General features: G+C 32.9%; 1 protein-coding gene across 2 annotated transcripts in view; it reads right to left on the reverse strand.

The window, feature by feature from the left end:
* The window catches only part of LOC124356652 (1-phosphatidylinositol 4,5-bisphosphate phosphodiesterase classes I and II), a 352296-nt gene that overhangs the window by 20731 nt on the left and 318115 nt on the right, over positions 1 to 13450 (reverse strand). For both annotated transcript variants that reach the window (XM_046807779.1, XM_046807778.1), the window contains exons 6-10: positions 10157 to 10241; positions 8927 to 9027; positions 6456 to 6772; positions 3352 to 3506; positions 566 to 727 (exon numbers count right to left, since the gene is read on the reverse strand). In XM_046807779.1, the coding sequence (XP_046663735.1) occupies positions 566 to 727; positions 3352 to 3506; positions 6456 to 6772; positions 8927 to 9027; positions 10157 to 10241 (820 nt within the window). The remainder of the gene's footprint in view (positions 1 to 565; positions 728 to 3351; positions 3507 to 6455; positions 6773 to 8926; positions 9028 to 10156; positions 10242 to 13450) is intronic.

The raw sequence follows: 13450 nt of genomic DNA on the forward strand, positions 1-13450 counted from the left end.
AAAAATTTTACTCTAAGCATTTACAAACTTTAAATATAATGTATTGTTAACAATTGAAACATCAGAAACACATATTAATTTTCATTTATTCCGGATTAAGTGTTTTGTGTAAAATGAAAAAACATGTGGTTTAGCATTGAAGACTTCATATTGCTATGGTGGAAAGACTTGATAGAATGTGAATGTTGAGTTTTGCTCAATTTCACCTTCCACTTAGTATCTGAAATTTGACCCTTTCTTAGACATGACACTAGGAATTTGATCTATTTTGGCATGTTGGGTTCACAATAGTTCTTGAAACTGATTGCTAGAGTGTAACCTACTTACCTGGTGTGAGTCAAGAGGCGTGTCTAAGAGCATGTCACCAAAGTAGTCTCGACAGTACTGAGCTATCTTGGGTTGCTGTCGAGGGTTACAATGGTTCTTGAATAGTGTAACCTACTTACCTGGTGTGAGTCAAGAGGTGTGTCTAAGAGCATGTCACCAAAGTAGTCTCGACAGTACTGAGCTATCTTGGCTTGCTGTCGAGGGTTACAATGGTTCTTGAATAGTGTAACCTACTTACCTGGTGTGAGTCAAGAGGCGTGTCTAAGAGCATGTCACCAAAGTAGTCTCGACAGTACTGAGCTATCTTGGCTTGCTGTCGAGGGTTACAATGGTTCTCGAAACTGAGTATCACAGGGTAGTCTGACGTTTTGAATGCCGATTCTGCTATGGCCTCTATAACCTGTTAATAAATTTTTAATTAACCAAAAATCAATAATTAGTTCATCATGACAAATTTAGTATGTTATAAAGTAAAGTAAATTAATTGTTCCAGTTGTTTTGTTTTATTGGGATTATTCCAACAAATAAAAAGTAAAAATAAAATATAGCTTTTTGTTATTAATAATTGGTTTACTGCATATGAATTATCACGGAATATAGATATAAAAATTCAATTTTAGATCAAGAAATTGTTGTGGAGAAGGTTGGCTCTCCCATGATTTTGTGCCAGGTGGGTTCCAAACCCCCTTACACAAGGTGACAAAAAAAAACAAAGGCATCGCTGAATTTTCATGAAGACTATGATAAACATGGTAATGAACTCCTCGATTGTATGTGAACTGGTGATGAAAAATGGGTGAAACACACTAATTGTGAAATGAAAAGGTTATCTTAGGAATAGGGACACACAAATTCTCTAAAAAAAACCCAAGAAAATATCTCCAACCCTTGTCAGTGAAAAAGATTATAGCGAAAGATCATGGAGAAAGATCCTTATTTTCTAGGAAAATAAGGGTGTGATTCTTGATGATGTCAAGGCTCAACAATGAACACAGAAAAATGTGAAACACTGCATAAACTACAACGGATGATACAAATAAGTGTCTGGAAAAATTAAGCTCAAACCTTTTACTTTTTTCCACACGTAGCCAATCGTACCTGAGATCTAATGAATTATTATGCTAGATGTTCAATTAATCTTCCATACAACCTAGATCTAGAGCCAGGTGACGAACACCTATTTTCAGTGATGAGAACTTGGCTTGCAATGCAGCACTTAGATAGTGATGCTTCATGCTGACATTAATACGTGGTATAAGATCTTATAATTATTCATAGTTGGAATCGATAAACTTGTGTCATTGACCAAAACCGCATCTAGTAATACCTGTTTTTGAAGCTCTCCAAAATAACTAGAATTACAAATAATATCCCTATTCTCATAGTTCTCAAAACTATCATGTTCCAGCAGTCAAAAACATCAGCTAGCTTTGATGAAATATCTTCAAAAATAATAAAAATATGAAGAAAGAACTTACACATCCATTGGCTGCCATAATAAATACTTTTTTTTTAAATAATATAACTCCCAAACATGCTAAAAGTTGCAAAGTTTATCAAAAAATCCAAAGGAGGAGAAAAAAAATAAAATAAGAAAACTACCATCCAATATCAGTTCTTCTGACTTTATCTAAACCATCGAGAAAATTGCTCTCACCAGCTTAAGCATTGACTAATAACCAACAATCCAATATCAAAAGAACACCTTGAATTGATACCTGGACGCTATAAATCAATAGCTTTAATTTATATTATAGAAAATCTTATGAAACTGTTAGAGCAAGATGACACAGCAACTGCAACTTTACTAGATTTTAGCAAGACCTTTGACAGTTTAAGTCATCAAATGTTGCTATGCAAGTTGTAAAAAATAGTTGTCAAATAAAACAAAATAATGTGATTTAAGAGCTATCTAAAAATTAAATAAAACCTGTTAAAGTAAAAGCGAACCTCGAACAACAAGATTCATAACACATTGCATTTTATACTGTATTTGGGAGACACTAAAACTACTTGTGTTCATAAATTTGACATATTTTTGAAGTGTGCTTTTTGATCACTTTATGGTACTAAAATAATCAATAAGAGTTAATCCCTAAAGCGCTCAAGAAAAATTGGCCTCAGTTCTATCAGTGTGACAAGTTACAAAGAGATAAAAAAACAATGTTGGTTAGAATTTTAACCAGTAACCTAGAGAGGGATTACAACAAACTTAGTTTTTACTGGCTAACTATGTCGTAAGTAATCAATAAATGTTCCCTTCAAATTGCAAAACATGGCAACAAAAACTTCTATAAGTAAAATATTTATACTTTTCAGTTTCAAAATAATTAAAAAGTCATACACAAATTTCATTTAGACAATGTGTCCAAGAATGTAGCCAGGAAAAAACTTCGGGAGGGGGGAGGGTTAAGACAACTGATATTTTCCCAAAGTGGACAGAAAGTAGGGCCTCATTTTGTTCCTTAAAAAGTTCTTGACCTGTATCTGTGTTGAGAACGATCTTTCAACATTATATGTCAGTAATACTAAATTATTGAAATAATAATAATCGTTTACTACAAAAAGTAATAGAAACAATTAAAAATTTGGGTCCGGACCACAATTAAAAATTGGGAGGGGGGTCCCAGAAAAAAATTTGGATCCCCTCGCTGGCTACGTCCTTGAGTGTGTCTGTCAAACTACATCACATTTCTAATACATTTTTTTGAATTTTAATACAAACTGTTTGCAAAATATTAATAAAATAACATAAACGCACATACAAGTCAGTATATCCTGACTCAGCTTCACTGAACAATGTACTGTTAGATATTTAAATAATTGAAGCTGCAAATTCTTTGTTGTGGTCAATAGCAAAAAAAAAAAAATTGGACTTAATTTGATTTTAAACAAACAAAAAGACATGTGAATACAATTCTTGCAATTGACACATTTTTAGAAACCAATCGTATGAGTAATTTCGATTGTCACTGTTATAAATAGGTTTGTGTTGAAAGTTAGTTATCGGCTCGTGAACGTTACCTCCCGGGCAGATATTTCAGGCACGAAGGTGTAGCCGTGGACGATGACAGGCTCCTCAGTCCGGCCGTTCCAGAAGTCCAGCTCCACACACCGACAGCCGGCCAGCAGACATTGTCGGTATATCTCCACTGAGGACTTGCCTGTCAGTTGGTGTCCTAGCAACAGAGCAATAGTGTCAGTAATTTCGCAGCTTTGCACGCAATTTCATAGGTTTCACACCTGTATGAGCACTTCTGGTTCGAGTGAATTGTATTTCCAACGCCAATACTGAGTTTGCCTTCTTGCCACGATCAAGACAAAATGTTAAAAAGTGTATATTTATAGCCATTGCGATTTACTCCGGTCTTAGTATTTTTTGTTCCATAGCTGATTTTGCCTTTTTCCAGATCAAGAAAATATGTAAACATAGACAGCTCAGAGAAGCCTACTTCTTTCAAAAGACAAATACGATAGGTTTCATAACAGTCTTTAAATCTATAGTAAAAGTTAGACTACATTTTCTCATATCAGCACTGCTAGTAGTAACCCGCTGCTGTGTATGCAATTTAGTAAGTGTTACACGTTTATGACCGCTGCTAGTTCGAGTGAATTATATTTCCGACGCCAGTGCTGTTATTTTATAAAAGTCTTTAAATTTATAGTAAAAGTTATATAGTAACTTAGTCTTTAATATATAATACTTAATATTTGCTAAAAATGTACACTAACAATTACACAATTAATTGCGCGTTTGTTTCTTTATAAACTGAAAAATATTAATAATATGCTACAATATTTAGAGAGCTAGAATTGGTACATTAGTTCAAAAGCACAGTCCAGCAAACTTTCATCTAGTGTAGTTCTTGCCGACTGCTTCGAAGGGAGTCTTCAGAGTCAAACTCTGATCATTTCATGTTTTAGGACATTTTATAACGTAGATGTGTACTTACCTAATCGCTGAGATCTTTAAATAGTGTGATAACTAATGGTTACTCCTTAGAAAATTTACACACCACAACAATATAAACAAAGTGAAAACAATAATCGATGTTTACACAGAACAGTTAATTACATTTGACAGAATCGTTCAATTAATATTTCACAACTTTAGAGACCAAGATGGGATTTTTTGCTACTTTAAAAACCAGTGGGGCATAGCCTGGAGGGATTTTTGAAATAAGAATAGGACCTTATTCATACCAGGGACTGTAAGAATGTAAATGTAAAATTTCAGTACAATCGGTTGAATATTTTATGCATGAAAAAAACAAACAAAGGCACTTTCGCATTTATAATATTATATATTTGGATAACACACCTTGCCTTTCCTAGCCCACAGGTCAACAAGCCTTTTTTTCTTTTCGTTTACAATCCTGAATTTATAGGTCTTCTGTACTTACTTCCTTTACTTCTGGGAGAAGTAGAACTCAACAAATTACACTTCTGCAAAACCCTATAAGATTTATGGGTTCTTGTCCACCTATATATTTTTGTCAAACATGCCAAACTGTTAAATGTAGACTGTAGAGAGACAGAAGAATCAGAACACATATGGCTGAAATGACGTAGTCTACTTTTTTTCTTGTTGCATAGAGTAAGGTCATTTCAGCCACATGTGTTCTGATTCTTCTACATCTCTATAAGTCTACATGGTTTAGTTTGGCATGACAACATTTTAAGTTCCCCATCTACCTATATGTATCTATGTCTAGGAGTTTAGTCCAGCCTTTTGAGTAAGGACGAATTAAAATTATTCACTGACTAAGCCTTGAGAACTTCCTCCATGTTCCAGATCCTACTCTCCTTCTCAAACTGTTGAACAGAAAATTGCCCTACCCATTTACTTACTACGTTTTTCATAGTCAGGAAATCCGCTATATCGTTTCCAAAAATGCCCACTTGAACTAGTATCTGTCCCAGAACCACATTCTTCCTCTTTGCTAGTTCTTGTAGAGCATTTCTATATTCCCAGACTGCCCTTCATGCGTATAGGCATTTAGCAACTTTGGGACCACACTGGTATGAACTTATATCCACAGTTCGATAGAAGTTCATTGCTCTGCTGATATAAACTAACACATACCAGCCTTTTATACTAATGCAGCTTCTTTGCTGTTGTGTACTTTGTACCACACAAGATTTGATCTTGTTATGGACTCATAAATCCAATACATAACCCTGAGGGTTAATCTCTGTTTATATCTCAATAATAACCTTTTCAAAGCTCCTTAAGCTTTTGTTGCATCGGATATAATGTTCACAATATTAGCTTAATTAGACTACAATTAGTCCTAGATACTTAGCTATATTAGAATGCAGTATTCTAGTAACCTCCAGAATTTACTGATTCTACTTGAAATTTCTTTTTCAGGTAAAGGTTACTATGTTTACTTTAGCTGTTTTGATCCTAAGACATACACATTGACAATAGTTATTTATAAAATTTAGAGCATTTTGGATGACATTCTTAAAAGTACTGTTTCTGCCCTTGATTTTATGGGCTTAAGCACCAGATTATCAGCATAGCAGTGATTTACACCTATTTTTGTTGCTTTAATCAAGAGATCATCTACCACCAAAGCCCACAAAAGGGAAAACAGTACACCTTCTTGAGAGCATTATTTCACTACTGTAATTGTGGCAATTTCCTTTTCAAGGCATTGCTGTAGGCTGATTGTTCAAAAGTACTGCTATTCTATGGACAGCATCTGGAAGTGACCAGTTTTATCTCATCACCATATTCATAGCAGCAAAAATGCTTCCCTTTCAAAAACCCCACCAATGTCCACAGATACACTTATTAGAGTTTGATTATTTCAAAAGTTTCCTTTATTAACTTCAACAGTGAAGTGTAACAGTAGCATCAGAGAGCTTTCCTTCGATAAAGACATGTTGAAATGGACTCTGCCAAGATTTCATTACAAACACAGCCATTTATAGTTTTTCCATGGTCTTTAATGATTGGACTGTGTGACTTCGGCTGTAAACCTTATAATCAGTTGTTTTCAAACGTACATGCCAATAAATATTATAATCACAAAATTTTATATTATACAATCCAAACTACCTACCGACAGATGTTTTATATCGAAATAATTTCTTTTATTTCCGTCATATGGACCTACCTGTTAGGTAAGTGTTATGGGAAGAGTTGATGAAGTAATGAGCTAATGGCTGATCCATATCATCAGCCAAGTCTATCTTGCTGGTAGCCATGATTGGGTTGTCTTCGCTCATCAGATAGCGCAGAAACCCGTCCAGGCTGAGCTGAGCGCGTGCTGCATTGTACTTGTTCGGTTCGTACTGGCTGATCAGGTCCTTCGAGCGGGCGGGGTTCGCGTAAGGGTGCAATATTTCATTCAGTCTTGGATCCCGCTGCATTTGGTTCAAGAAGTCCACCAGTTGCGGCGCTGTCATCAATTTCCGTTTTGATGAACCACATCTGAAAATTATATAAAAACGTGGTTAGAAAATTATAAACCAATTCAAATAACCAACTTTTAAAGGAATTAATACATCGGTCAACAATGCAGCTTTAGCAAAAATAAATTTAAACAATTAATATAATTTTTCATCACTAAAATGTCTTATAAACTATTTTATCATAGTGAGGTGTTTGTGAACATGGATGTTGAAGATGTAATTGGTACGTTACAACCAAACATCAGGCACTGATTCACTGCTATATCGTAAGAAAGTGAAAAGGTGCAGGGGAAGACTGGGTTTAGTTGTATACTTTCAACCGATCAAATGAAGGCTTCTTAACCATTATGGAGTCTGATGTCAGGAAAGTAACTTGACTCATTACGTATGTTACCAATTGTTATTATTTTCATGAGGATTTTATAATTAGATAGGCTCACTCTGTCACTCATGATATGTTTCCTTCATTTCCAGTGATTGCACAATAATATTTCATTATTGAAGCTATCCTAGGTATTGGATCCACAGCAGTGCAAATTATATTGCATGATATTTTAAAAGTCAGGAATATTGTTTCTCAATGGGTATCGCATGATTTGGCAGCTAACTAAGAAGCTGGGCATGTGAGAATCAGCAAGCAGACTCTCTAACAGGTAATGGTGGTTATTGTATTATTTACAAAATAGTAAATGGTGATGAAATGTACATATCATTTTATTACATTCCAACTCAAGGAGAGAATTGTGAACGGGTGTTCATCCTGCATAATGGTCAAGAAACAATGATCGGTGAAGAAAGCAATGTACTCCATTTTCTTCTGGAGTACAGGACTGGTGAAGGCTACAAAGCTTTGAAGGACAAAGGACTGTTACAGCAAGTTGGTACACTGAACAAAGCTTGCCAGAAGTTCTTATGGACTTTGAACATGAAGGGTTTAATTTACACCATGACAATGCGACTTCTCACACTGATGCAAAGACTTTGGAGGTTCTGTCTCCAATAGCATCAAAATGATGGAGGGGAGCATCCCCCTAATCACACGAACTTGCTATGTGTGTCTTCTGGTTATTCTTCAATTGAAGAAACAGTCGCTCTTCTTCAAAAAGCAAAAATGATTGAGATTCATAAATATTTTAAATACATTCCAAAAACGTAGTAGCTGGGCGTTTTGTTGTATTTAATCAAACATTTTGTAGAAGTGTCTAAGTACGAAAACACAATACAAGTATATGCTAAAAATCATTTAAAAAGGCTACATTATCCACGAATCACAAAATTATAAGGTGAAGAATTTTCTTCTTTACAGGGTGTTTAGTACAAGTGTTCCAATACTTTGCGATTTTGTCCTACACATATGAGCAAAAACGTTAGTATGAAGGTATGTCTTAAAACCTTTAGTTTTGCGTCCATCTGTCTGTATGTGTTTTTTATTTAACAAATTATATCTTTTGAACCAGTTAAAATAAAATTATGAAACTTGAGAATTGTAATAACCATCGGTTGACCTTTTTTAAAATAAAATATTCACAAAATCCTTTACCCGTTTCAAAATGGCATCTGTTTAAAATTTCAAACGTTTGTTAAAAGTCAAATAACAAAAAAACTGTATAGTTATAAAAAATGCATACGATACCAACTATTTAGCCATACCAATTCCAACAGTATTTTTTTCAAATAATCCGTCAATGCATAAGAGAGCACGATCACATTATAGGTATGCTTGCACAAACCGAGAGCAACTAAGATTTTGTCTTTTGATAGGCATCAGCTGTTTTTAATAGGTTACACAATCTTTACAAGATACCAACTATTTTGAAATTTTTATGACAATTCCAACGGTACTTTTTTCCAACTAAATCTGTCAACGCATAAGCGGGCACGGCCACTTCAAAGATACGCTTGCACAAGCTGGGAGCAACGAACATGTCCCAGTTGAGAGGTATCAGTCATTTGTTGCTCCTTCATATGAACTTTTTTGTTCATTGTTATGTGTAGAACAAAATCCCAAAGTATTGGAACACTTTTACTGAACACCCCGTATAATACATATGAATTTAAAAAACATGATGTCTATAAGAACCTTGGAAAATGGATACATGCAATTGAATGATATGGTATTTTTGAAGACATTAAAATTACAAAGTGCTAGAAATGAATTCAATTTCATACTCACAGCTCTTCAAATATCTTCTCTATTTCCGACCTTTGTGTTAAATTTTTGTAGAAGTTAAAAAAATCCTCAAACGTAAACTTCTGCGGACTGATTGCATCGTTCTAGAACAAACAAAGAAATATCCCAGTCATTATTATCATTAAGGACTTCTTTTACATAAAAACTGTACTACATTTTAAAGTAGTGTGCAAAAATTGACTGATACAGAGCCAATATCGTCAAAGCCAACTGTTCATTCACAATGCGTGAACAAGGTAATGGCTAAATGTTCATTAATCTAATGGTCTTTTCACAGGAGTACATTGGTAATACAAAGCTGATTATAGTAAGTACTATACCAATGTCCTCTGGGGATAATAAACCCACAGAGAAGTTACAATATTTGTTACACATCTATATATCATCAACACTGTTTGTATCAATGTAATTACTGATTTTTCTTTTTTAATCATCAAAGTACAATGGTTTATCATAGTTTAAAATTATAAATGATAAATGCTATAAAAAATGGCAAATATGTGATGACCACTCATCGCTTAACAAAAAGGAATTTTTTCTAGTGCGTGTCACTGTAAATAATTTTAAGCTTTTCAATATCCTTATTAAATACTCAATTTAGCACAAATGAGAAGTATTTTACAACCACCTTGTAATATACCACAGAAATAATGAAGAAAATGAATTAATTATTAAATTTAGAAAGTTAAGTTTTAAGAGAGAGAGAGGCATAAATGTGCAGTTTTTTGTTGTTTTATTTTTTTTACATTTTCCAATAATAGATTTCTCTTCCACTTGAAAATGGATTAAGGGTTATAAACAATTTTTAATAAAATTTAAATTACTTTTTACTAAACACAGTATATATGGGAAATGGTCACAAAGCATAAAGATAAAGTGTAAGAATGAAACCGGTAACCTTTCCTAGTGAACAAAATAGTTTCTGTTAGAAATAGACAGTAAGAAGAATGATTCTGCACTAAACGAACTGTACATTGATTCACCTTTCACAAAAAAACTTACATTAAAAAAACAAAAAGAAAGTTTATTATCATACATATATTTAGTACCATTGTTAATAAACGGCAATCAGTGATCTTAAATTAAATGAGCTGTGTAACACGCAATATTTGTATTATTATCATAGAAGGTGACTTTCACTATATTAAAGTATATTTTTTGTAGTGAAGAAACTAAAAATAAAAGAATTTCTAAAAACAAAGTGATATTTACCTTTGCTGACGGAAAGCCCGACGCATCCAACGCCTTTTCTACTCGTTTCCGGTCCTCTTTGTTTTGTGCAAACATTTTCACAATGCTGTAAAATTAAAGTTAAAATTTAAAAGTCAAATTACATACAGCAAATGTCAACATATATGAATTACAAATAGTACTTGCTCCACCAGCTAACGAGACATCTGGGTTCGAATCACGGAAGAGCAAGTACTTTTTGTAATTTAATTTGTAATTGAAATTAAATTAGGATACTGCTGTTTGTTCAAATTAAAAAATTATATATCTCATTATTAGAGGAAAATAATCAATTGTTTCAAAACTAGTATACTCTACTTTACTAATAGTTTTAGTATTCAACTAGGCCAAATTCCATCTAATGGTAAAACCAAATGTACTGCTATTTAATGGCTATAGGGCTGCAAAAATCTACAAAAAATACACTCTTCTCATACCTTGAACTTTTCCCACATGCTCAAATCTTCGGAACAGGGATTGGTTCAGATATTTACTACAGCTTGTTGATCTAAATTCATATTATTTTCTTTTTTCAATATAAAATATTTACCTCTGTTTTCCAGTAATTTTTGGAAATAAATGTGATTTTGAATTGATTTGATTTATTTTGTTTATAACAAAATTTATGATGTTATAAAGCATTAGCTAGCAAATATATAATCTTTTTGAAAAGTTGTGGATATAAAAATAACTGACACTACTCAGATATATTTATTTTGCAAGACATTGCAATCCGTATGACAAGAAAAAAAAGAAACATTTTATGCCTATCTAAAAAGATAGTTAATACAACACAATATTTTAGCTATTTATTAGATAACTTTTCCGATGTTTAAAATAATTGAAATATAAATAATTATGAAAATAATATTTTGAATTTATATAGAACTGTATTACATTACTTTACAGTGACATAGAACACTGTAAAATAATAATTGTTAGTATTGAAAGGAATGTTAACATTTCCGTCTCTGAGGCCTTACCTCAAACATGAAGCATTAGTGCGATTGTCATTAGAAAAAAGGCCAATTATCTCAACAGTGACAGCACTTTCGTAATGAAAAGCTACAATGAAACAGCTTCTATGGGGACACCTCCTTCTCCATTACAAGTGCTGAAATAAACCTATCTGGAAAACAATCCTACCTCTGCAAGAAAATAAGGAGAAGCCAGGTATCACATTGATAAAATTAGTCGATACAGATCACTTATTATGTTCAATTACTAAGAATCAATGTTAAAATATAGTAACTGAATACTCACTATAGTGTTATAATTACATTGAGTTCCGTTAAAAAGTGTCGCCAGTAAAATATTGCAAAATAAATTCATTGGCTGCTGGATATGAAAATATATAAATTATGCAATAACAATTCCCAGAATGGCTTATATAACTGAGGTTTGAATATCACCCATCTCCTGATTTCGCAAGGTCCAATATTTTCCTCCGTTGCACTTATCCTCCCCTAAACTAAATCTTCTCTTAACTGAATTGATTCTACAAAATATTCTCACTCAGTGGTGAATAAAACATTACTAAAATTATGTGGAGATAAAGATAAAAGAACAAGATTCATTTATAGTTTAGCAAATAAAGTTTTAGTACGGGGTATAATCAAATGTATAATCAGTAAATTTTACAGACTTTATGAGCACAACTCATTGCTTTAATTGGATTAAAGTTCCAGTCTTGAACAACTTTACAAGAAGAAACAAAAAGGTCTGAATGGAAAAACACTAAATTAATAAGAAAACGACTGGACATTTACAGTAAAGGAGAGATTACAGAGTTTTTATATCTTAAAGTTAAGAAGAAAATATTTAAAGGACTAATGTTGCTAACAAAGTTTCTACCACAAACTCCTGTCTGCAAATAGATAATGTATTTTCATTAACGAGATGTAATTTTATACTCGACATGTTCAAAAATATTATACAGGGTGTCCTGTAACTCTCTGGACAAAGATATACCACGTTATTGCTCAGGTCAAGACAAACATATTTCACCATATGAACATGGGTCTCCGATGCTTAGTTTCCCATCTGTCTGTCTGTATGTGTATTTTATAAAAAAATTAATATTAAAAAAATAATAAATTAAATTATACTCAAATTTTGACTATAACTAGACCAGTTACAGAAAAAATATCATTAAATTACCTTTAGTATTTTAAAAATGCCGGCCATTAAAACTTTTTAACTTTGATTATCTTAAATCAGCAATGCTTCTCAAGAATTACAAGAATAACAGATTTTAGAGGATTTTATCACAAATGTTTTAACATCAAAATTATTTAAATTGAATAATAAATAACTAATTTAGAGCAGTTGTACTGTGACAAGACATGGCCCACATTGAGGTTCTCAGCGAATAGCCAACAATAAAAAAACTGAATAAACGGCAGCTCTCAATGTGGGCCATGTCTTGTCACAGTAAATCTGCTCTAAATCAACTATTTATTATTCGATTTAAATAATTTTGGTGTCATTACATTTGTGATAAAATTCTCTAAAAACTGCTATTCTTGTAATTCTTGAGAAAAATTGCTGGTTTTAAAGATATTCAAAGTTTAAAAGTTTTAATAGCCGCCATTTTGAAAATACTAAAGATAATTTCATGATATTTTTCAGTAACATTTGTATCTTGGAGCCAAATTTGGTATAATTTAATTTATTATTTTTTAAGATACTAATTTTTTATAAAAAACGCATATAGACAGACAAATGGGAAACTACGCATCAGATACCCACGTTCATCGGTGAAATATGTTTGTCTCGGCCAGAGCAATAACATGGTATACCTTTGTCTAGACTCTAGAGTTACTGGACACTCTGTATAGTTTATGCGTTTATGTTCTATGGTACATGAACCTACATAAAAAAAACAAATGATGAATTTGTCACGTAAATTAGTGTCACGATTACCCGAAGTTGATGAGACCAAGCCTATTTCGTATAATCGAAATTTCGGATAAGGAGGACCGCCTTTTTAGACTTACAATACCGGGTGGCATCACGTCCACGACAGACGGTGATCGCTATTAATAGACGCTATTATGAATGTAATTAATTTGCTAGCTGAAAATTGTACATATAGCACTAAGTCAAATTTCGTTATGTGCGAAAGTTTACAAAACACCACGTATTTACAGTATTAGCCATAATAAACAGTACTGAAACTGAATCAGCTGTAGTTGCCTTCTCGATCAGCTGATTCAATTGCCGATTGTTGCCACGGCTCCGTGTTCATTGCTTCTTTCTTATTTGAGGTTAGTT

The sequence above is a fragment of the Homalodisca vitripennis genome, chromosome 3 (assembly GCF_021130785.1).
Source record: "Homalodisca vitripennis isolate AUS2020 chromosome 3, UT_GWSS_2.1, whole genome shotgun sequence".
In the NCBI taxonomy this organism is placed as follows: domain Eukaryota; kingdom Metazoa; phylum Arthropoda; class Insecta; order Hemiptera; family Cicadellidae; genus Homalodisca; species Homalodisca vitripennis.